The sequence below is a fragment of the Pygoscelis adeliae genome, unplaced genomic scaffold (assembly GCF_000699105.1).
Source record: "Pygoscelis adeliae isolate BGI_AS28 unplaced genomic scaffold, ASM69910v1 Scaffold218, whole genome shotgun sequence".
Lineage (NCBI taxonomy): Eukaryota > Metazoa > Chordata > Aves > Sphenisciformes > Spheniscidae > Pygoscelis > Pygoscelis adeliae.
This window is the reverse complement of record NW_008825433.1, coordinates 5,511,758-5,537,494: the sequence shown is the minus strand read 5'-3', so window position 1 is coordinate 5,537,494 and position 25,737 is coordinate 5,511,758. Positions and strand designations below refer to the sequence as shown.

At 38.7% G+C, this 25,737-nt stretch overlaps 2 protein-coding genes across 2 annotated transcripts in view; both read left to right on the top strand.

Annotated features, from left to right (window-relative positions):
* The window catches only part of KIF6 (kinesin family member 6), a 175,445-nt gene extending 170,792 nt beyond the window's left edge, over positions 1 to 4,653 (top strand). The window contains exons 20-22 of the mRNA XM_009331124.1: positions 2,070 to 2,159; positions 4,123 to 4,229; positions 4,616 to 4,653. Coding sequence (XP_009329399.1) covers positions 2,070 to 2,159; positions 4,123 to 4,229; positions 4,616 to 4,653 — 235 coding nt within the window. The remainder of the gene's footprint in view (positions 1 to 2,069; positions 2,160 to 4,122; positions 4,230 to 4,615) is intronic.
* An 11,038-nt stretch (positions 4,654 to 15,691) lies between these two features.
* LOC103922869 (potassium channel subfamily K member 16-like) lies at positions 15,692 to 24,871 on the top strand. The gene is made up of 5 exons (XM_009331080.1): positions 15,692 to 15,904; positions 19,911 to 20,025; positions 20,579 to 20,745; positions 23,156 to 23,321; positions 24,648 to 24,871. Exons 1-5 carry the CDS (start codon positions 15,692 to 15,694, stop codon positions 24,869 to 24,871), a joined length of 885 nt encoding a protein of 294 aa, XP_009329355.1.
* Positions 24,872 to 25,737: the final 866 nt, after the last annotated feature.

Below are 25,737 nucleotides of genomic sequence, written 5' to 3'. Positions count from 1 at the left end.
CTTGCAATGCCACAGAAACATTATCAGACCTTCAGTATGAAGGATGCAAATTACCCCCATACAGGCCATCCCTCTAGCCTAGGGATTAGAGAAATCTCTGGGATATGTAAAACATGGATTTGAGTTCTGCCAAGCTGAGGGACTCATTTGTCAGATTAGTACTCTAATTGTTAACCTCTTATATGGAAGAGGTTTGAGTCATTACAAAAAATAGTTACAAGCTTCCTTACCAATTTCCTTAACTTGCAGGAGAAGAGTTTGCATCCCACAGACAAAAATGTCTGGCTGTAACCCCACAGGCAGAGGGTTGGAGTTTAAGGTCCATCTCTGAGCACAGTAATGTTAATTTCCTGATTCTGGGCATCACCTCACTCAGTCTAAGGGTTTTTTTAATATCACCTTCCTCAGGTGCCCCATTGTCCCAGAGCACTCTAAGGCAAGTTTTGGCATATTGTTCTGGGTCCAGGAATCCACCTGAAAGTGAGATCCCTAGAGGTCAAACCCTGCCACACCTATAGTGTCTAGTTTTTTTAATGGATCTGGATCTAAGTCCCCTTTAAAATGGGGATTTAACAACTTTGGAGAATAATTTTCATTTAAATTAAATGGAAATAAGTAGTTCAAACATATAAACTACTGCAGCTTAAAAATAAATTACTTCAACTGACTCAGTATTTATAAAATTATACATTCTGTTCATAGCAAATAAAAAGCAAAGAAGCTTATTTCAGTGAAAAGGAAGCAATGAAAAAGGATCTCATTAAGTCACATTACCTTACATTTGTTGCAGGTTAAGAACAGAGTCATGGACGGTTGCTATGGTTCAGTTGATGTGTAGTGATTTATTGAACGATGGTTATATGACTTGGATGCCTAGGTATCTCAGGGCACAGACACAGAGTCCTTTTAGAAAATTGAATTTAAGACCCTAAATCACTTAGTTTTTAAGAGCTGCCAAATCAATGGAAAAAATGTTCAGGAAATCCTAAAGCAGAACTATGATGTGAAGTTCCCAGATATTGTTAAACAACATAGTAGGTAGTAACATCTCACATCCTTTCTAGCTCTTGTAAAATGTAGGCGTAATAAAGTACGGAATATTATTAATATTAAATATGATATTGCTTTAGTTGAATTAGACTGAGTCTTGAGGTTATTTTAATCCATTTAGGCAGGTGTGAATGGTATGGGACTTGAGGAGTTAAAGAGAAACATTCAGTAAACCTGGAGCTGTTCATTTGAAAATGACTTACACCCTTGGGCACAGTATCTTCTGCAAAACTGAACCTGGCACAGTGTAATACAGTAAAATTTTAGTAATAAATTTCTTTCCTTTTGCAAGTTCTCTGCCAGAAATATCAATTCATCAGCCAACAATGAACAAACTACTGCAGAGTTAGAAAAGCAAGAACTTGCCAATCCTGCCATCTACTGGAAAAATCCTAAAACTGAGTAATTCAGTGTTTCCACTCTCTAAGATTGGCACCAGTTCCGGCAGCATACACAACCCCCGGGGAAAGGAGGGAGTCCCTAGACATCCCGTGGCAGAAATCTGCCTTCCTAGTGGAGAGGTTCCTTGATAACAATATCTGCAGAGACAGGAATGTACAACAGCTGTTTGCAATATATTTGGCTATCATCAACAAGCCACATCCCAAAGTCCTCATTGAGCTTTTATCCAGTCTCCCATTGACTTCACTAATAATTTTGCCTGACTAAAGAAAGAATGGAAAATGAGCTAAGGCTTCACTTGGCTAATAGTCAGTTTGGAAACTAAATATACCATTACAAACTGTACATCAGATACTTCAAAGAGCTTTACAACCCTGCTTAGAAGGCAAATACTAAAAGCATAATCTTTATGAGCTTATTTGTCATTCTTTCGTAGCCACATTCTCTACATAAACCTAGTCATCACATGGATTCAACTGAAAATCCTCTTCCAATAAACAACAAGTGCTTTATATAGATTAAAAAAGTCTTGAAAAACAGCTTCTTTGTAGTTAGCATGTGTTAATATTTCCTCCACGAGGACTATATTCTTTCCTTCATTTCTGCTCCCATTCCAGTTTTTCAGAGACCACAAGAGTCAGCCCTAATGAAGATCCAGCTGGGAAAAACAATTCAATCACTTCTAATAACCCTACTTTAAAAACAAGGTAAGAAGCATACCTGGGCTATTCAGAGGGAAAAGCAAACCAGTAAGTAATATAACGCCTAGATAACCCTCTATCAGTCTCTTTAACAACAGTCTCCTTGAAAAACAAAAATAAAACTGAAATTGCAGATTTTCCTCCAACTTCCAAACCACCACGAAAGCTGTCCCATAGCCTCACCAAGTAGCTGCGTTATCAGCATTAAAGAGGTGGTTTCTTGTTTGGCCTGAGGCTTTTTTCCCCGTGTGCTTATGAATCCTCATGACTACATCTTCTCAGCAAGAGAAAGGGACTCTGAAAGAGTAAGTAAAAACATTTGAAAGGAAGAGAGATCAGAGTATGTAAGTATCGCAGAATGCAGGAACTATGCACAGATTTTTTCATTCTTGTGATTTTGTCCTTAAAATATTTTGAATCTCCCTCCTACAAATTATTCTAGTAAAATAAAATGGCACCAGCAGCCCAGGTGTGTCAGGCTTGGCAAAGGTTACATGTCATGTTTTCTCAAAAGAGGTACTGCTTTGTGAAAATTAGCTTAGCATGTTAATAGAAACTACTTTCTTTTTTTTGACAGCTTCTCTTTTTTTTCTTATGTGCTCATTTCCATGTTCTTTTCTCCCACCAAAATACCATGCCAAGTCAGTATACTTCCAGAAGTTACATTCTTATTGTGTTCAACAGTTCTGGCTATTAAGGCCCTTAGGAAAATATGGTTAAGTTACTATTTTTCCTACTGCATTAGTACGAACAAATCACAAAGGGTTTTTTCTTTCATTTTTCCAAAACAATCAATTTCTAGAACAGCAAAAAATCATGGAAAATTTCATCCCCTAAAACCTGGTGTTTTAAATTGCCTTTGTGTTTAAGAAAAACAGAAGAAAAAGAGAAGCTAAAATGGAATTAAACAGTACCTTCTCAGATATATTGTGTATTTTTTATTTTTTATATTGTTGCCAATCAAATGAAAATCAAGAAGAGAATAGACCTTTACTGGTGTCCTGAGATCACCCTGTAAATTACATAAAAAGAGATATATTATTAAGTTCATAGTAATCTCTATATTTTTTTTCCATTTTGGTTCACTAATTTGGCAACTGAGGATTTAATTAATAGCACAAAGACAGGGATATCAGACTTCTGTTTACGTCAGGCACAATTACATTCTGCTGTAATAGTCAGTAAGGAACAGCGGAGATAACTATAATTACAAAGGTAGGATATGTAAAAAAAAGTTTCTCCCTTCAGTTCCACTTGTCCTTCCATATTGTAATTTTTATCACTATATTTCTCATTTCACCATTAGTGCTTAATCTTTAAACAAGGCTAAAGACACAGGGCCAAAGTCTTACCTTTCTTAGCTGATTAGAATAGCTTCATTGTACTACATCATCTTATACCACCGGAGTGTCTATCAAAAGCAGAGGTAAGTCAGTGATTTAATTGCACAGATACAAGATGTCAGCTGGGACTGGAGACTCAGCAGCACAAAGGAGTTGCATCTGTCAGCAAATGTCATGAATGTCATGTGATTGTTTACTTCCATGTATGTATGAAAACTTAATTCCCTTGCAGTAGGCAAAAATACTATTGATCTGTTCAAATAAATAGCAGCATTTTTTTCCTGAAGCAAACACACACATGGCATAGTCACATCCATCATTTCTTTGGTAAACTTACTATATTAGGCTTTTCCGCTTGGCAGTGAGTCTTTGACTCAGCTGTAAAATATTTTTAACCCTTTGCGAGCGGTTTTATAACTGATAAGCATGTAGCCTTACCAAACTAAAAAGATATTGGCTAATCTTAAGAATCTACGTAAGAGCATTAAGAAGTCCTGAGCTTGATTCTCCTCTGAACTGTGCCATCTCTAACAATGTCCTCCATGCTGAAAAAAGAGAGGAGATAATGGAATAGAAAAATAACCTTCTTACTCAGTTGGGTCCACAAGTATACTTTCTTATTTCAGGACCCCGCCAATTTCAAGTACATCTATTCCTCTGACTGGAGACAGCCAGGCTGATGCTGACATCCTAGCTTTCATTAAAGCAAGACAGAACATCCTGCAAAAGAAAGGTAAATCCTGCCAAAAAATAGGAAGCCAAACCAAAATCTCCAATACAGCATTTTGAAGCCAAAATAGCTTTAGTCCACATTTAGACTGACGCAAGCGAGAACTGGTTCTGGCTTAAGTTATATTACATTATGTTCTCAGCCGTTCTAAACACTTGAGGTTCTTCACATGTATTTATTTTAGTAGCTCAATGCTGCAGTGTAAAACTATGAAGGCTGTCTTTTTCTCAGCCACCATCAGTGAATCTGGGACATGCACGTCTGTGCAGCCTGCACAGTGTATTTCTTTACACTTAAGTAAATGCATTTGAATGTCGTTTCTTGATGATTAAAATACATCCAAAATTTTCTGTATACATTTTCTTTAAACTGTCTGGCCTGGTTTTCAGCTGGTACAAATTTAGCTGTAACAATTGACACCAAATAAAGATTACACAAATGATTGCACAGTACCCTACCTTATGAGGCAGACTGGCCCACTGTGTCTATAGCAGATTACCCTTAACAGGTAATCCACTATATCAAGGTCTAGTGAAACTTTCTATGGGTATTTGTCACCAAATCAGGTACTGAGAGCAATCACAGGTAGGCAATAATGTTCACTCTACAGTGTAGATAAGTAAAATTGGCAGGAAGCAGAAAGCAATAAATACACAACGGTGGCACTGCAAAGTAGTCTAAAAATAATTCATCATGATAAAGAAAAGTGACCCGTGATTTTCTTTTTTTTTTTTTTTTGAATAATAGTTTTTAGTGGCAGCAACCAATTAGACAGAAGATGAAAGCGGTAGTGGTTGCTGAAGCAATAACTTTCCATCAGCACTTGAGTGCTGATGACAGCATTATTCAGCAAGCTATCAGCACCTGGCAGATGGTGTTAGCACTGTCACAAAGTGGGGTTTTGGTATCACAGTGCTTATCAGAAAACTGTCAGGTAAACACACAGTGGCTGAAAAAACAGCCTCCCTATACTCATCCAAAGCAAACACTTCACACAGTTAGGCTTTGGGATCCCTTTTGTCTTTATTTAGCAAAGCTGTTGTCAGGTTTCTTCTGCAAATGAAATTAAGTTGTATTTATAGGCAGCTCACCAGAAGAAGGTTAGAGATAAGTGTCTTACAACAAATATTTCGGACCTTTAGAAGGTCCAAATCTGACTCATTCTGTGAAGTACAGTAATCTAACTAACAAGAGCACATCTTGTCCTGTGTTCATCTCCTAAATCATACCATATCAGGAATGTCTTTCTCAAATGCCTTTTCCATCCTGATTGCTTTTCAGCCACAGGCTATTACCTAGCATCATCCATCAGTTTCAGAAGGGACTAGGCATTATCAACATTGACAACTATTAGATCTCAAGTTATAAAAGGTATTCTTGCAGAACAAAGGACAGAACACTTAAAATTGTTCTGAAGTTCAGTTAGACAAGACGAGGTACATGTTGCCCTAAGTAGCTGAAAAGGAATGGAGTAGCATTTGGTCATCCTGGCAGTGCAGGGCTGGATGACTCAACAAATCACTAAGCATAGGCAGGGGAACAAAAAGTAAAGAGGCTTCGTAAATACAACCGGCATATTACAAACATGTAGGGACCTGATGTGTCACGGATAAGAGACAGCTCAGCAGCAAGTTCTGAGAAGGATTTGGAGTCAACCTGGCAGATAAAAGAAGGCTTTTCTTCCCTGACTGCTTGTAAGGAAAGAGAAAACCTCCCAGATCTGAAGGATGGAGCCACTGATAGCAGGAACCATTGATCAAAAAAAGTTTGTAAATTCTAATTTAGCAAGATGAAGGAGGGTAAAATCTACAGATTAGTACTACTAAGGAAGTACTTTGTGCTTCAGCACCATAGTGAAACCTGAGGACATTTATGAGGTGCAGTGGTAGCCTTTCTAACTGGGAGAAGAAAATGGGCTGAGACACTCCGCTATTCCCATACCTGTGATAGTGTTATGTGTCCCCTTTTCCTGTGAGCACATCACTCCACTCTCACCTGACCTGTTCCTAGACTAAAAGGAGACGAGAGGCACAGTAACTGCTGTAGTGTTTGCACGTCGCTGGCTGTATGGAGTTTCCAATAACAGTTGCATCCAAAGCAAAGGAGAACTGGAGAGTTTTCTTTTTGGGGGTGGGGATGGGGACTTGGTTTTGTTTATAAAGAAAAACTATCAGAGGTAAAGTAGAGTTAAGCAGAGAGGAAAAGTAGAAGAAGAAGGAAGGACTGAATACTTTGGGGGAAAAAGTTACATGTTATCAGTCTCACACAGAACTTTCCTTCAATAAATTTCAAACATATACAAAATAAACCGGAGAGAAATTATTTGCCCAGAGCCACTAAGCTGAGTCAAACAGCTTCATATAGAAGCTAAGTGTGCTGAGCCCCAGTCCAGTGCTCTGTTGTCTCCTTCCCAAACTCTCTTCAACTGAGACGTTCAATAAGCACCTCTGCATTTGCACACAAATGTATTCACTCCCTGCATGATTATTACACAGAGTGCCCTGCAGGAAACGACATGAGAAAGCATAGGTTCAGCCAAACCAGTCTGCTAGGCCTAAAAAATGTCAACATACTTACTCTCTTTCCTTTATTGATCCTGACCCTTTCAAACTGCTATATCAGTATCTTAGAAGCAAACTGAGGGCACCACTTTGCATTAGCTGGGGAAAAAGGAAAAAAAAAAGGGGTAAATGTGTGCAGAAGCCAACAGAGTGGAAAATATGTTTCATAAACAGAAAGCATGGGAATGCTCAATATCCTTAGTGACAGTAATGCAGGGGAGGGAATGAGAGGTCTCAGTGAAGATTACCTCAGGGTTTGTAGGTCGTTACCATTTGCTTTCTAAACAGAGCGGAATTAAAGCAGGTACATTCACAGGGGCTTGCTGGGATTGTTAAAGCATTGTAATAACTACATTGGAAAGCTTTTTACAAAGGGCTACTCTGCAAACATGTTTTTATTGCCTTGTTGAGTCCTGAGGTAGAGAAATGAAACTGCAGAAGAGTAGATGAATGATTTTTTTGTCTTAAAAGTTTTAAATACAAGATCTTATTTTTCCTCTTTTGTTTTGTGTTTCTGAAGTTTGTTTTAAAACTGAGAACACAACCTGAAATATAGTCTAACGTATTCTTTATCTCCTTTCAGGCTTGGGGAACAAATGAAATTCTTGTTGCAGTCCACTATTTCCTTTTAGAAACAGTTAAATACATTTATTCTTTCCCTTCCTCTTCTGTTTAGAAACAGGTACAAATCAGTACTTCAGATGTACAGGTTTAATTGGTAAAGGTATAGAAATTATTTGTCTTTGACAGCAAAATCCATTTCTCCAGGGAATGATATTTCAATATTTGCGCTCAGTATCTTCAGCTTGCATTAAGATTAAGCAAAACTAAAACAACCCATCAGGAGTTTGCCAAATATGTTTGTTTATTGAGAATTCATTATAAGTTTTCTAAATGTTAAAATTATCTAATGTATTCATGCTCTTCTACATCTTTAATCTGGGGAACACTTATTACTACTGATGGTAGTTTTGTTTGCATTGATTTGCATAAGGCTTTATTAATTAACATCTAGTTAACATCCAGAGATGTCTATGCAAAAATAGTGGTTATCTGGGTTACAAACTTCTATAAAATTTCATTTTAGACCTTTTGCTGATTTTTATTGTTTTCCCCAAGGAATAGTAGTTTTCATATCAGATGATTAGAACACTGAGATTGCATTGTAATATGAAAATAAATTTTTATTAGAAAGTAATTCTAGAGTTCAAAATTTCCCAACTGTTTTTTTCATTTGAATACATTAAATGTTGTGCAAAATATACACCCTCCCAGAACATACAGGTTTCAGAAGAAACAATGACACTTAATAGCCTTAAAGTAAAACAAGGCAAATAATTGTGACACACAAATGAGATGTGAAAATTTAAATGCAGTTATGTCCTATATACAATGTAAGTTCACTATTGATTCAGTACTACTTTATTGCATAATATCCAGTTATGCAACAACTTATTTTACCCATCAGACTAACACAAATCAAAAAATACAATGCAAAATACAGTCTATTTCTCTGAGATACACATACTTCCAGATTGAAGCCATCATTTTTCATGCTAGTGATAAGCTTATAGTCATGCATTTGGAAGGGTTTGGGTTGTTCACATAAAAATACAGCAATATATTGGCAGAAGTCACATATCATTCTCAAGGATGTGTATTTCCTTAAGTTGTTGATACTTAATTCTGTGGCAAATTCATAATTATGCAGAAGTACATGGTGAATTGATATGTTCAAACCTACAGAAATACATGTTTATCAAATTAACAACTAAGATGCAATCAATTAAGAAATATTAAAGTTATACCTTTTTCTGCATTTTAATTTTCTGTAAAAGTCAGCACAGCTACCACATAAATTTGTAAGCTTTATGCAGAACTTAGGATGTACAAGATGAGATATAAGTCAGATCTACTGTTGCTTTGGGAAGAGAGAGGTCAAGGATTTGGTCAGAGGTGGGAAAATCCACAGGTCTTCCCCCTTTTGTATGTCTGGTTTGTTGGAGATTATATTAAAATGTCCTCATTCTGCCAGAATCTTTATCTGTCTGTCTTTATTTTTCTTCTTCTTAGTTTGTTATATATAAACGTTGTATTAAATATACACTGAATTAAAGTTTACACAGCTTTGTTGAGGAGAGCAGGGCCACAATCCTGCCTCCATCCAACCCATCTAGCTGGAGAAGAACAAGAGGTTAGAAACTGTAGCTGGGTGAAGCAGCTGTCTTTTTCAGTTTTCAGTAAAATCCCCATTTGAAGGTGGCCAAAAGAGAATTACTGGTACAACAGCTCATTTCTTTTTACATTGAAACATTTCCAATAGCTTTCAGTAACTGGTTAAGAGAAGGATCTCAGCGCTATCCTGGTATGATCTATGTGACACTGCTACTACTTGATGATTACATACTCAGTGTTTTGTTCTCAGTTTGCCACACATCTAACTCACAGAGAGAAAATGTTGCTTGCTCTCCTGTTTCAAAATTCTCTAGCCTTTTTTTACAATGTTGTAAAATTGGTGTGAAATTCAATCACTGTCAGCAAAGTAATACCTGATCGGCATAATGGTCTGAGATTAAGATTATACCAAAGACATAAGAAGAGATTGGACAAAAGTGCATCCAATAATAGAAAACCACATAAATATATAAACCCATATAAATAAATATAAAGCCTTTCTTGCTGCTTTTGGAAATTTTCATAATATCACGTGGACAGAAAAGGTTGCTCATTTAGCACATAACAGTCTTAAGAAGTAAAGCATACACTTTTTTTAAAAACTGCCTCTACTCTTCAAAGGTTGCCTCTTGGGTTCATAGGAAAACTCGGGTTGGAAAGGACCTCAGCAGGTCTTTAGTCTCACCTCTTGCTCAAAACAGCATCAGCTATGAGATCAAAGCAAGCTGCTGAGGGCTTTGTTCAGTCTGGTCTTGAAAACCTCCAAGGATGGAGACTGCATAACCTTTCTAAGCAATCTGTTCCAATGCTTGACTGTCCTTATCATGAAAAAGGTTTTCCTGATGTCCAGCTGGAACTTTTCTTTTTTGCCCATTGCCTCTTTTCCTCTCACAAGCCACACTGTCAAAAGCCTGGCTCTATCTTCTTGATCGCCTTCTCACAGGTGTTGGAAGGCTACTGGGTTTCCTCTCTACGTCTTCTTGTCTTCATGAAAGCATTTATTGCTTCAAGAAAGTTTGGTTGGCCACAGATGAACAAAGTTACTTATTTTAATAATCTTCATATAATTTCTAAATTAATTTGAAATAACCCAAGCATTTACCACACTGAAGAAATAGAGGTCCACATTTATAATGGTCTTGACTCCTGCCTAAGCCACCTCTAAAACAGTATTGCTAAGCATAGAGATTCTCATGTATATCTGACTCCCGTCTATTCACCATGATATCCTGCTGCTGGTTGGTTAAATGTTTATATGGTAAATACAATTTATTTATTATCTCCAACCAGAATAAAAACAAATATCTTTTCTGTGGAGATTTCTTGGGGAAGTAGCTCTACAGTGTTAGATATCATACAGATATTTCCAGGATTAATTTATGCCAGCCATTGTGGATCGTCTCATCTCTTATTTCAAGGCATTTCCAATCCTTCTATATAGTTTATTTCAGGAGAAGGTAGACATCCACTGATCTCCTACAGCAACATAGCTGCTGGGAGGGTCAGGATATGACCCAGACTTATAATAAAGGCCAAAGGGTCTGTTCTCATTTATGCTGAATCTGCCAGGGATCTATACACAGACTGGAACCACACTACTGAAACCCTTGAGCTCACCAGCTTTTGGCTTGGGCATTGGTCTCCATTTTCATCACTTCCTGGCCACTGCAGCTTTCCAGAAAGCTCCAAGGAGAAAATGACATAACCTTACGTTGAGTTTCTCTTGCTTGGAAGATGGGCATGCCTAATTCAATCATCTCCCTTTTTCACTCCTGCGTTTTTTATGAAAGAGGCTTTGAAGTGGAATAATGAGGTTCACACATGTAACAGTGTAAGTATATATTGTAACATCTTCCCAACAAAAGATTTCATTGTTCTTACCTGGTTTAATCAATTATAGGATGCAAGCGTTTTATGTCAATAGTATAAACTGAGAGTACTTCAATGTAATAAAATATTAAGATCTTGTAAATTTTGCCTGTACTAAATATCCAGCTGGTGAATATGGATGCCAACAAGATGAAAATTTGGGAATGCCTACTTACATATAGCATGTTTGGTAGCTCTATATAGAAATTGTTTGTCTTTTCAAAGTCCATTTTTAATAACCACAACAATCAAACTTCTGCTTTTAGATGATTTCATATCAATCACTTTTATTGTTGTTTAAATCAATGTTAAATGATCTTTTTCTAATATTTTTTTCTGTTTCACTTCCTGCAATGTTTGCTTTGAAACCTCACCAATAAGGCAAGCAATGTAAACTAGATATTTATAATAGTTATTATCCATGCCTTGATTTGACACCACCACAATAAAATTGAAGACTTTCGACTAAAACTTTTTCCCTTTCCCTTGAGGGAAATCTCAGGAGCTGCAGCTGCAATTTTCTGAAGATTATCTTCTGTTCATTTTTTGGGGCAGCTGAGGTGCTTCATTTGACACAAACTGTGAACTAAATAAATACTTGTGTTTGTGGGCCAACAGTGGGTTTACCCAAATGCATTTATACAGATAAAGAACAGAAACAACAAGGTCTACCTCTAATAAAATAACTACAGAATTCAAGGAAACTTTTTTTTTTTTTCCCATGGAATCTGTCTGAGAAAAACACTATTGAAATCTTGGAACTCTTTAAAACTTCTATCTGAAAATGCTTCATGTTTTCACCTATGTGAGTGTAAATCAGGAAGTCAAAATGATTGGTTTAAATTTGGAGTGAGAACAAAATCAGAAGTAGAAAATTGCCAGATGGCAGTGTCATGCCTGAAGAAATGCAATGTTACTGTTATTTATATTTAACATGGTTCTAAAATAATTTCCTTAACTCTTCTCTGAAGTGCAGAGAATGCAGTCTGTATTTCCATGTACAGACTGTTCAGGCTGAAATGCATACTCTGTGGAAGAATGGGTCCCGGGATCTTTGCATCCAGTTTGTCATCTAGTTCTGTAGAGAGACATTTCTTCCAGAAAAACTAGTCCAAAAATCCACTCTTCACCAGAGGTTTGAGGATGATGGGATCAGCCAAGGTATCTTTCAACCATTCAATTACTTATTTTAGAAACAGTTTATTTGTGTCTATGTAAATTATACTCCTACTGATCACAATGGTATTTTTTCTGGCTTTTGAAACATAGAGTGAGGAAACCATGTCAATTTTTTTTGGCCTGTCTTTTATTTAACATCTGTCCATATTTAAGAATTGTTAGGGACTGTAACAACAATAGGTGAAGCAATTGGAGAACCCTGAATCCTTTGATTTGCTCCAGGTAATACATGTAAACTGATCTTGATTGTAGACGAGGATGTCTTTTTGGCATCTGTCCTTTCTGGAACGGCTCGGATTTTCTCTGGGAAAAGTTGGATCCTACTGGGTCAGTCACATATTACAACAGCATTGAGGGAGGAAGATATGGTAAGTGAAAGAATAATCAAGGAGGTCATGTTCAGCTCTGGATTAAAAATATGTTTTGTGAGAATTCATTCCTTAGCTTTGAGACCAAATGCACTCTTACATTTAACATCGGCAGGGAACACTGGAACAGCAGGACCTCTGAGTAGCCGTCAACTTCCAAGTTCAGCTACTCTCAAGAAGTCTTTGCTTTCAGCATTTTTTATTTCTAATGGTTGTGAAGTCAGGTTTTGTTTATTTTTTAATCAGAAGAACATTAAAAGAGCAACAAGAGAAGTTAGATTAGACAGTGTGCTTTGTCATCCCATCATCAAAAGGGATCTGCTAGTAACGTTATTTTGGCATATTGTATATTATGCCTTTTTACCTGGAAGCCAAATTTCATTTCTGATGTGGTAAGCCATGCTGAGCTCCCTCTTCCAGATTCAGAACCCACTCAGAAATCGCAAGTCTTCAGTTTACTTCCAAATTTATATATTTGAGTTTCTTTTTTCCTGTGGCAAGACATAACTTCTGGGCTACTGCACAGAATCTTGTTTTGTTTTATTCCTGTGTTGCAACCTGACACTAGGGGGGGGGGGAAAGCCTTTTCAAACAGAATATTCATGATTTCTATAACTTGAAATCTACAGGTACATATTTCTGTAGCTTTTCCATGGGAGTAAATATGGCAGCATCAGGTACTTACAGACTGTTGTCATTCACATTTTCAGAGCACACTACTCTGCTCACCTGTGTGGAACTATATATGTTTATGAAAATACTTTCTTACATGTGTGCTTCATGATTTTGCCTTTGCATTTATCTGTAAGGTCATTCAGCTATAATGTGGTTTATCTCTAACTGCATATTTATTTACTCTGCAGTTTCTTGTGCACATACAATTGATTTTTTTATTTTTTGCATCTTTCTGCAGAAACGTTGCTTTCTATGTCAGCCCCAGGACGCATCTTAACACATATTCCATGTGTCTCTTGAAGTTCTTTCCAGCTGTTTGTTATATTAACCATTAATTGATTTTTTCCCTTTTTTTTTAAAATGCTTTGCAAATAATAGTCATGGTAAAGATGGTAACACCTCCTCTGAAAGTTGATTAGAAATCATTTCACTTGGCCAACCAAGTAGGATACACCTTTAATGTTGAAGTACTTTAAATAGGAATATCTAAAGTATAGAAGTAAACACACCTTGCCAATTTTAGTGACTCAATTCACAAAACCCTCAGAAAATTAAGATCCTAAAAGTAAGCCTAAGTGGACATTTTTTCTTAAGGCATAATTTAGACTGCCAAGTTTGGCAGCTGGAATGCTTTGTTGAACTGGACTGAACTGAACAGAACAGAACAGAAGGGGACATAAAAGAGGTTCAGTGCTGCATTTGTTCATTTATAACTTAATAGTTTCATACCCTCAATTGTGAAACCTATTTCAACTGTGGGAATTTGTCTCAGCCCAGCTATGCACGTGTTTGCATCCATTCCAGAAAACCAGTAGGCTAGCATTCTCTTGGACTGGTAGACATAGGTCCTATAAACTACACCACGACAAACACCTGGATCTCTCACCAGAGACAGCTCTGCTAGCGTAACAGGCAGTTGTGCAACATCCCAAGATTGTCTACCTGTAACATTTCACAAGGTATGGAACAATAAACTGTACCTTTTAATTATGGAAATCAGATGCAAGAGAGAAGTTCTTGTTAGATGCTCTGAAAGTAATTGTCATCCTTAGCACAGACCAAGAGAGGGCCTTCCATCAGTGATAAATAAGTTGGACATCTCAGTTGCTTCAGATCAGTTTGCTTCATAATGTTATTGCAGTGCTTGGTAATAGCAACGCCTCTATAGCTTCAGTATCCCAAATGTATCACTTCAGTTGAAAAGAAATGCCAGAGCACCAAGGCTCTGAGTCCTTGCACGTTGCGCTTCTCTCCTGACATCTTTCTGTCCCCCAGTCACAGCAACAGAGTGGTCCCAAACAAAGTCCAGGATGTTCTTCTGGGAGTTCTCCACAATACTTTTCACTTTTCAGAGTGACAAGTGGCCTTCTGTCAGTCATCCTCTTCTGGGTGGAGATGGCTGGCCCTAGGCTAGGAGCACAGTTCAAACGACAAGTACAGGGGTTTTCCCGGATATGGATATGAATGAAACCATTTTTTCAGACTTTTTCTCTGAGTACTACCTCTTGTTTGAAGGTAGGTGAAAAACAATCTAAATACTAAGCGAAGGAGGGATATCTGTATCCAGAACATTTTAATGGGAAGGGAGTTTAATAACAAAATTGCAACCCTAGCCACATGGCCTTCTTGCTCTGTGTGTGTGTGTGTGTGTTTTCTTTCAGAAGCAGTGTGGCATAAACGACACTAGCCATAAAGCTCTTCCTACAGAAGAAATATGCAAGCCCAGCTCATTTCCAGTGCATGATAATCATTAAGGCTCCCATGAGTAAACCTCTGATACTTTTTTAGCTAACGATTAACCTTAAGCCCTCCTTCCCCCTTATGCGTTTGGATTAAAAGGGCAAAACGGAGACTGAAAGCAGTAGGCATGAGTGGTTCATTCTCTAACTCTGTGGAGTAAAGGGTGGAGTCATCTGACAAAGAACTGAGGAGCAGCAGGCCAGGCAGTGAGGGGACTGATCTTCTTAGGGTTAGAAAAGAAAGAGAAGGTCTGTCTTGTGACCAGGCTGAATTCAGGATGTTTATGAGCTTCATCATGCTGCTTTCACTGGTGCCAGCAATGTTTGTATGGTGCAGACGGCAGCTATTGACTTTTCCATTTATTCAGCTCCATACTCTTCTTTGTTTTGCGGAGTCTGCTGTAATTAGAGAGTTTATAGTGTTTTCTTGTACAGAAGTCTAGTGTTTAGAGTAAGGCTTTACTTGTCAAGACTTTAAGAGTCTATCCGTGACTCTATATTCGTATGACCCTGGGTAAGTCATTCAACCACAGTTTTACTTCAGCTTCCCAGCCTGGAAAACAATACCAGTCTCAGAGGGCTTGTATCAGGCTTCATTCATTTGATTGAGATCTTTGGATAAAAGCTGTTTTAACAGGAGAAAAACACTATGATTCACATTCTTATTAAGCCATAAATGCTCTCCCTTTATTTTGGATAGAGAAAAGATGTGGTGGGATAAAATTTGCCTGTTAGTCTCATTTTGTATAGGCCTGATACCCGTATGTTCTGTTAAAAAATACTCCAGGGCAGTAGCTGAGAACATGGGGGTGTGATTCCTGGGTGTCCTGGGTAGCACACGTCTTGGGACAGTAACTTTTTAAGTACTGAGCAGGGACTGGCAGCAGCAGAGCAGCAGCATGCCCTTCCTCACCATTCACAACCGGCAGATCAGCTGGACTCCACTGCTGGTACTGGGGTATCTCTTTTACCTCCTCCTGGGCGCTATGGTGTTCCAGCTGCTGGAGAAGCAGGCAGAGACCCACTTTCGGGACCAGTTCCAGCTGGAGAAGATCAAGTTCCTGCAGAACTACACATGCTTGGACAGGCAAGCCCTGGAGCAGTTTGTACAGGTAAGAGGAACAGGCTCCCATTATTTTGGCTCGAGCATTCTTTTGGTTAGAGGAAATTATACTGTTGTGGCCAAGCATGTCATAAATTGATCTGCTGTCCATGACATTAAAGGACTAACTGTACAAGAGAAAGGCAGAGGTTTCTCAAGCCCATTTACATACCTCTTTATCTTGATCTATTGCACTTCTTTCTTTTCCCAGTCATGAACTCCCAAAATATGCAAATCTGCTGATGCACCTTCGTGCTACCTTGCAATAATTTCAACTTCATGGTTTTCAGCTCCTTCATTAATTATTACATGGGAATTATGCATGGGGATAAAAAACAAGAATCAAACCTACAAAAAGTAGGTTGCCCTTCCAAGGTTACCAGTCCAAACTTTCTTTTGTACTACAAATTGTCTACCGCCTTTGAAGGTGGTCCTGCACTTCCAGGCCTCTAAAGAAAAGATAAAGTCAAACATCATGAACTGTGTCAGCTATCACTTATAATAAGAGATAAAGGGCTTTTGTTCAATATGGGTTGTCAATTAATGACATCTTCAATTACATTTAAATCTATTCCTCAAAACTGGCTGGAAATAAATTACTAGACCTTTCTTGGTATTATTTTAGACATATTCTCATTCTAGTATTGCAAGAACTGGACAGAAATCCTTGAACTACCACTTTCTTCATGCTCAAAATTTATCCAGTTAAAAAGCTGGGTGCCTAAACAGTTTGAACTCTTTCTACCGAACTTCGCAGAAACTCTAAACACGCTGCAAGTTTGCACTGTCTGAGTCAGAGGACTTCCACGAAGGTATATGCTTTTGATTGACAAAAAGCCCAGATTCTGTAAATGGATTTAAGCAAACAGTGAAGTTCAGATCAGAAAGGGAAGAAAAGGTGCCTGAGCCTCTGTCTACAAGGACAATGTTCTGATTACTAATACTGTGATATATTTCTTGTGGAACATGTGGCATTGGCCAGAAAATGAGTAGAGTTTTCAAGAACTTACATGCCTAAAAACATGTCTTTTTTTCAGCTTCACCAGCTGGTGATATTGTCTGTCTTTCCCTTGTCTCTGTGATGATGACTGTAGAGGAGAAAACCCTGATTTTCGTTCTAAACCAAACTGGGATACTTCATAGGCTTGAAAGGTTTAGTTAAATCTCCAGTACCCTAGAAACCTTAGGGTGGGTTTCTACTCTCTTTGGCTCCAGTGGAGCTTCCTTAGCACTGCCGTGCCACTCAGAGAATCACATTTTACTGCATCTCTGCCGAATCAGATATAATTATTTCACTTGTAAACTGTTCCAGACAAAACCAGCTGAGGGCACCAAATTACCATCTACAATGCACCAAGCTTCAAAGTACTTAGACTTGATAGTCCTCAAGGTAAATGTAAGTACAGGTGCCTTCTGACTCACCTGTCATTTATAAGACCTCTTAAGAAATTTGTCCAGCTCTTACTAATAGTAGGGAATAGAAGTCTTTACATATTAAATCTCTAACTCTAAAACTAATGCAGGGAAGCAATCATATCTCTGTACATTTTAACTATATGGTTAAGGAGGCCTGTTCATCATGTCAGAAGTTCCAGTCTGAAAAGTCACAGTATTCAGGCTGTGGTGAGACACAGCCACTAGATTCAGTCTGCTCAGCTGAAAAGTATAAGGTGTCTTGTCTTATTGACAGTTCTTTAAACCTAAATCCTGGAATCTGAGAACCAACCCAGGTTTCTTTTTGCATATCCGTTATCACTAATAATAGAGTTACCACTTATAATTCATTAACTTTTGACTTGATTGTGCATGAAGCAAATTCTTGCGATTCCATGTCCATAAACTGCGTTGGCTCTGCTTGGCTAAAACTGCCTAGCTGAGAGGTGGCCCTGAGCTGCAGCTCCTAAGCTGAACAGCCTGGAGGTTTGGGAAAGTGCAAATCCAAACTCTGTGATCTACTGCGTCTCTGGTAAACATACTTTGGTCGGGAAATCATGCCATTCTGACAGCATAACTGAGAAGCAGATCCACTGAGTTAAGGCGGTACCTGTTTTAAGTACCTGTTTTGATTATGTCCATACTTTTTCAGCCTCAAAGGTACTGATAAAAATATAGACCAAGAGGACCAAATCCTTGTCTATGACCACAAGTGGCTGCAATGTGCATTGGCAGGGGAACAGGAGCAGAAATGGCAGGCAGTTTTTATTCTCTCCACATCCTACTATAGCTTTATGTAGGCTTCATACTCTTACTGTAAATTATAGCATATTGCTTTTACTTACTGGCTACTTCTGCTCCCAAAAGCAACAGCTAATGTTCACCAACCATTCAACAGCTACTCTGTTCGCACTCCAGCCATAACCGTTACCTGAACTGTAGATGGAAAGGAGCTAGGAGCCATTAGAACTGTCCCACATGAACCTGTTTGTTTAGGAATGATTCTCCTGGGCACCAGGATGCCATTTCTTTCATGGGGTTGTACTTAAAAGCGACAATCATACCAAGAAATCTGGCCTAGTCAGACTATGTCTGAAGTGTTCAACATTCAATATTGTCTTACTCTTCCATGTTGGCTTTCATGACGTGAATGTAGCTCCTCTGAAATCTTGTGCATTGAAATGGATAGAACTGACAAGTGTTCCTTACAGGAATGAATTAAACCAGTGATTATTTTAGACATTGCAAAAGACTCACACCTCAGTAGCTTCTGTGTGTTCCTTCTAACTAGCAAATAAAATACTCAACTCTAGATAATTTGACGTGTTGAATTCTTCCCATTCTAAGAACAGGCTTTTAATGGATAATGTAAAGTTCTTTGTCATATTGAAAAGAAACTCTGCTGACACTTCAATCATGAGATCACATGATGATGCCTAGCAGCCCTATCTGATGGACTTGACCAATGCTGTAGTATTTTTTACTGAAGGAATAACATTAGCTACTAAACTTAGGACACTCAATCCACCAGCACAAATCAGCTAATATTGCAGAACCTATGCAAAATCAGATACCTTGTAGTGGGTATGTTCATCAGATGATAAGCAATCCTTCTGCCAGTGGTCAACATTTGAATCAAGACAGAATATCTTCTTTGGTCTCATACTCCTGGAACCAATTAAGCTGGGGTTGCTGTTGAATCCTGTTCATGTCTTGCATCATACAAAAGTCTCTAGAAGAGATGAACAAGTAATTCCTTCAGGCATTTGGCAAAATGATGAAGGCTGTGACCTGGACCTCAAAATTGGTATGTAACAAACAAGGGGATTCTTGAAACCCCAGCAACTGAGCAGAGGGTAACCAGTCTCCTGGAGAGAAATCCTCGAGGAGAGCAAAGGAACAGTCTTCACTAAGGCAGTTAACAAGATAGTTGATGCATAAATAGGAGCAGCATTTCTTTTGTACATAGTTTTGGTCATCTGGTAAGAGCTATCTGGAATAGCAGAGAATATTTCATTAGCTAATCTTTCAGACTAGGAGAAGCCTAATATTCATTGAAAATTATTGAGAAGTCATAGCCAAAAATAGTAATTCATCCTCACTAGTACTTACATGGAGGAAACAGAAATGAGCATGTTCCCCATGCCCCTCCCCACAGACACAACCATACATTTACACATGCCCAAATTAAAAACTGGAATAAGATGACTAGCCTAGGGAAGGAGAGAAGAGGAACTGCCTTTATTTTTTATGGCATAACTTCACTTTCTTTTCCCAGTTTGATCACTCTGGGGACTCCCTCCACTCCCTTCCCCTTAGCCTTCAACCTGTTATGGAACCTATCCTACTTCAATGGCCCGTTCTCCAGTGGCAAGAGTTCAAGTTCCTGGCCAGCTCTATTTCCAAGTTTTGCCATGTCAGCACAAGGCCATTTTAGTCAAACTCTACCCTATTATCTACACTGTTTATTGCTCTGCTTGCTCAAGATGGAAAGCAATATTTACTTCTCTCTTCTTTTCTGACATTCTTCCTGATTTGGTCTAATGGGTTGCTCATTGCTCCTTTGACCTCTTCTGCCTCAGGTCCTCATGGAAGCATGGGAAAAAGGGGTCAACCCAGAAGGAAACTCTACGAATCCCAGTAACTGGGACTTCAGCAACTCCTTCTTTTTTGCAGGAACTGTTGTCACCACTATAGGTGAGGTACTCTCTTTCCTTATAAATTGGGGTTTCCTCCAGCTGTCCTGTAAAGCCCCCAGAAATGTGCAATTGGTGGACAGAATACACCTGCAAGACAATCTTGAGTACTACTAAAGTACTACTAAAACTGTGGGTTACAGTTTTCTATTGGTTTCCAATTATACCTGTTATTCTTGTGTATCCAGCATATTACACCTGCAAAAAAAAGCTGAGTGCCTACGTGGTACATGCAATATCATTTTCGACATGCACAGCACATCTTGAGGTTGCTTTGAAGCACTCAGTTGCACTCACCACAAAATCAGAGACCTATAGAAAATTACAATACTCTTTAAGAGCAATATTTTTCATGTTAAATTTTCTGTTAGTAGTAGTGAAAGCACAGGGCTCCATCATAAGCTATGGCAATTTGCAGAATTGCAGAAAAATCATAGGTCCACAGGTTCCTGAAGTTTAACACAGCTGAGCTTCCAAACCTAGGAACTTCCCATGATGGCCTGCAGCCTGACTGTAAAGCTTTTTCATGTAGCTGTTTTCTTCTTTTTTTCCAGGTTATGGTAACCTGTCCCCCAGCACAGTGGCAGGGCAGATCTTCTGTGTGTTTTATGCCTTATTTGGAGTGCCCCTCAACCTGGCCTTCCTTAATCAGTTGGGGAAAGGCCTCAATGCTCATCTGATTACCCTGGAAAGATGGGTGCAAAAGCCAGGCCGTGCCCAGGTACAGTGTCGATCTATCATTTATTTCCACTATTTTAAACCTAATTAAAGTTCTCTTCTCAGATAGGTACTGCCGTTGCTAGATTGGGTTTCCTTGTGTATGCCTACATTTTTTCTGAACCATAGCAATTACATGGCCCTCTATATCAGAAAATTGATATACTCTGTTTATCTACGATAGCTTTAAAGCAATTTGCTTTTGCTTGAGGGACTCTAGATTTGCCTTTTTAAAACCTGACTCAGCAAAACTGTTAAGCAAGCATGGCCTCAATTTGCAGCAGGATCCTTAAGCTCGGTGACCTTAGCAGAACACATGCATATACACACATTGCTGAATCAACCTCTATTATCTAGCCTATGCTAGCATCTATCCAGAATCAAGCTCTACACTGTGCAAAGACAATTTATTTTTATTGGCCTGCTAATCTGGCTTGAATTACCTTCCCTGATTGTGCCACCAATTTAGCGCTTCCTTCCTTTTCTTTTCTTGAAATGTAAATAAATACTCCTTCTCCTTAGTTATAGTTTATTGGTGAGTCATTGAACTACTCCAGATGTATTGAAATAAGGGAAGCACTGATAATAGACAATACATGAAGGTCATTTATAACAAAGTTAGTGCATGTTTCCGAGTAAAGGTTCAATGAATTGATCCCTTTAGTTAGGGAAAAGGGAGATTAGATATGTTAGATATGTTGAAACATTTCAGAGTTCTGGCACAAGTTTATTCTCTTTTTCATTTGTAAAAATCTCTGAGTCACTGCATTCTTTACCTACACTGGGAAAGCTATAAAGGTACTGTCAAATGCAGACTTGGTTTATATGAGCAAGAAGTTCTTTAGCTGCATAACCCATGTCTGTTCCCCAAATACATGGAGCTCTACCACCAGAAGGATTTTCATGCTAGTATAGCCGCATCTTTCCTGAGATTTCTAATAGCACCTCAGGGATGTGATTTTTTTTTCTTTTCACTCCTGAATTAACACCTCATTTCTGGCAGAACTCCCATGATTAGGCAAAGCTTTGGAGCTGTATCTGCTTGTTCACTCTGAAAAGCCTCTTCCATGAAGTTGGTTCATCTCCTTTTAAACACAATTTAACCATGTTTTGGGAAATTAACTACAATCAGTTCTTCTTCATTCCTGACTTACTGTCCCCTATGTTATAGGTTTGTACCAGAAAGTTCTTAAAAGCCAGGGTAAAAAGTAATATTGTGCATTTCAGTATAAAATTTTATGCAAACTTTATTATCTAATTAAATGCTATCACGCTTCTGGAATGAACTAAATGAGAACAGATATCAACTATAACCACGTCGATCAGTAATTCTCAAAGTGCTTTGCAAATGAGGTAGTATTATTATACAGCTGGAGAGACATGGCACATAATATAGAAGTGATTTGTCAAAGTCACCCAGTAGGCTCACGCCAAGTTTCTCAAGCTCAGCGGACTATTTTATATGTAAGATAATACAGAGAGAGAAAGAAAAACACGATACCTGGACCTTCTACTTTCTAAACAGTGGTTTGGCTTTTCATCCAGTCACAATAGGCACATGCATAGGAAATCATACTCTGGTTTGAATGCCCTTGAGGGCACTTTTAAACAATTGCAATGAGTTTGCTTCAGCCCACACTTCGCTAGTCAAAAGTTCACCAGAGTGTGTTCCCTGGAAATCCGTGAGTTCCTGATCCTCAATCCTAAACTCCTAAAATCCCCTGTCACGACCCATCCACTGACCATTCTGTGTACCTATCTATTGCAGCCACATATGCTGTAACTTATCTCCCAGAAGGCAGACATTTGTACTGAGACACAGATCTGCCCTGTGCTGACAGAAAACAGTTCTGCTCTGAATACTTCTAAGTTAAAAATAAAAGCAGGCAAACTGACTTCACTTAGATTTCATCCAAACATATTTTTGGCTGAGCTCTTGCAAGCCACTTTATAAATCTTTGGAAGCAGTCATGGTGAAGAGAACCCAGTTTTGTTCTTGCCAATCTTTGTATCACGAGTTATGCAATTTCCTCACAGACAGGAGCCAATTGATTATGAGAGCATCTCCACTTGAATTGAAATTGTAAAGTGAGTGTTTCATTCCTATGGTTGCCATAATAAGTTTGAAAATATGACTTGAGCATACTTAAAAACTCATTGCAAAAAGCTTTAAAAAAATCCTCCTTTTTTTCCTAATTTTGAGGTTTTTTGGATTCGTGATTAGGTACAATATCTACGTGCAGGGCAAACAGCGAGGTCAGCCTGCTGTGCATGGAAGCATTGGTTTATCCTTCCTTTTTTGGACATTGCTCCCAGCTGGAGTGGGTTTGTGATTCAAGAGCAAAACAGACCCAGAATTTCCACTAGACACCTGCTCAGTACTGTTTAGCTGCCATCTTCCTTTTATCTTTCAGGTGGTTCAAACACTGGCAGTGGGCACCTTCCTGACCGCTGGGACCTTGCTTTTTCTAGTGTTCCCACCATTGGTCTTCAGTTACGTAGAAGGCTGGAGCTATGGAGAAGGTTTTTACTTCACCTTCATCACCCTGAGCACCATTGGATTTGGGGACTATGTAGTAGGTAATAAAGAAGGTGAACTGAACTGAGCTTTGTTGAAATTAGTTACTTTAGTATAAAGCTAAATACAGAGAGCATAGATATCCATTCCACTATAAATCTGGTACAAGAGTGAGCTGAGCCAGACTGGTAATAATGAGCTAATGCATTATACAACATGGGCATTTTTCTCTTGGCAGATAAGCTGGGAGTCACCAAACTCATTTCACATATGCCACTGAACACCCATTCAACAGTGACTATGTCCAAGCTGGTACAAATGTGATCCATGAGTGACAGGTGGAATATAAATGAAATCTTTTTGTCAGTATTAAGTCTTTGAACCACCCTCTCCTAACAGTGACTTGTTTCAGCAAGTGCCTAGCATTCCCAATAAGAAATCATGTCAAATATGAAAGGATCAGTACTTACAATGGGGAGAATATTACTGACAACCCCGGGACGCCTGTGAAAGAGAACAAACCCAGTGAGAATACATAGTCTTTAGAGATCTAGGCTGAGACACAGCAGTAGAGACACGTGAGGGGCTGTTTTTCCACCCACTTATTTGAACAAATGCTCTTAACAGATTATGTATACTGTGTTTATTTGTTAAACACTAGGGTCTGTTACTTCACGACTAGTAGCTCTCCTCTCCTAGAAGTTGTAACTGTGTCCCAAAAGGAGATAAAAACCCATCCCATGCTGAATCTGGGCACTGTGGAGTTTCATGATGATCTGGATGACAGAGACTAAATGGATGGCTGCGGTGCTGTCCTGTGCCTGTATCAGCTGCACCGATTGTCCATGCTGTGGAAATATCAAACTGGGGATTAAGATTCCCATAATCACTTACTTAAAATGGCTGCCTTTCCCATACAATATTCTCCAGGTGATTTTGAATCCTGGTTACTGAGGTATATCACCCTACAAAAAGCAATCACTATATCACTGAGGTAGTAAACCGTATCTTTCTAAATCATCCGAGATCCCCTGTGTGTCTCTTGAGTAAAATATGGCCAATATAGATTCAACACTGGGTTTCCAACATTATTTTTTTCTTTGTCGGTGGCTAGAAACACTCAATTTTGTGCATCCCTGATTAACATTAGATATGGCTATTTTTATTATATAGCCTCAGCTTCGCAGATTTGATGCCAACTGTGCTAAGCTTAACCTGAGAGTTGGAACACAAAAAGAAAACAGGAAAAAAAAAAAGAATGCTCATAGATCACACAAACTTGTTAAACATACACTTTTGCAGGAGGTGGAGAGGGTGTACGAGTATGTATGTTGTCTGGCAGGCGGAAGCTGTCAGGATTAATATGCAAAGTTTCCTGGATTTTTCAGGCACAAACCCCAACAAGCACTATATCCCAGTGTACAGGAGCCTAACTGCAATTTGGATTGTTTTCGGCTTGGCCTGGCTGGCTCTCGTCTTCAACGTGGGAGCTGACTTGATGGAAAAATTGCTTCAGCTAAAGTGGCACAAGCCTGACTTAAGCTTGGCAGAAGGAGCCACCACCAAATTGGAAGATGAACCTGAGCAGCCTAGAATCCACATCCCTAGCTGAGCAAGGTACACAGAAAGCAGTCTTGAAAGCGCATCTTTCATCTATATCTCACACTAAGCAAGCCCTGTGGATAAAGGACTAAACCACAGGTTGTGGACTGTTTCCTAAGGAGGAAATGTTTCAGATGCATTGAAATTTCCACACACTGTGTATGCATCAGCCAATTAAAACCTCCAAAGAAGTAGCATGCATGGTAAAACAACTGTCCCAGGATTCATTTTACACTTCTCACTCAACAAAGGCAACTTCCCCTAAAGCAATCAATTATTATCCTTTCTCTTCCTCTAGTGGAATTCAGTTCTTATGGCCACTCATTTTCAAAACATCCAGAGTGACTGCCTCCCAGCTGCAATGAGAGGTCATGTCACCAAGAATCTCAAGTGGAAAAAGTCAGGTACAGAATCTTTTCTTCATTTCCAATCAGAAAACAAACAAAACCACAGAGGAATATCAACAGTAATGGCTACCTGCTTAATGACATCCATCCAATTAAGAGTCATTTGATATTGTCTGAAATTAGCAGCTTTCATATAAAATGATACCATTTCTTTAGTTCCTGGGCTAAAATGCCTCCCTCCTAAACTGTGCAGAAATTATGTGTCTATCCAGCACTGCCTGGACTGTTACAATTCATTTCAGAGTGAACTGACAGCTCAGAGCAGGTCCTTATCCTTATCGCACTTCATTTCACAACCACTTGAAAACAGCACTTTAAACTAAATCTAAATGCAAGCAGACTTCCTTATTTCCAGCCAGATCACAAATATTATTAGAGTCTGGCATTTGTTTTGGGCCAGTTCATTGAAGAACTATCATGCACCATACAGAGCTGATGCTGTCCGTTTACCTCTAAACAAGGCTGATGA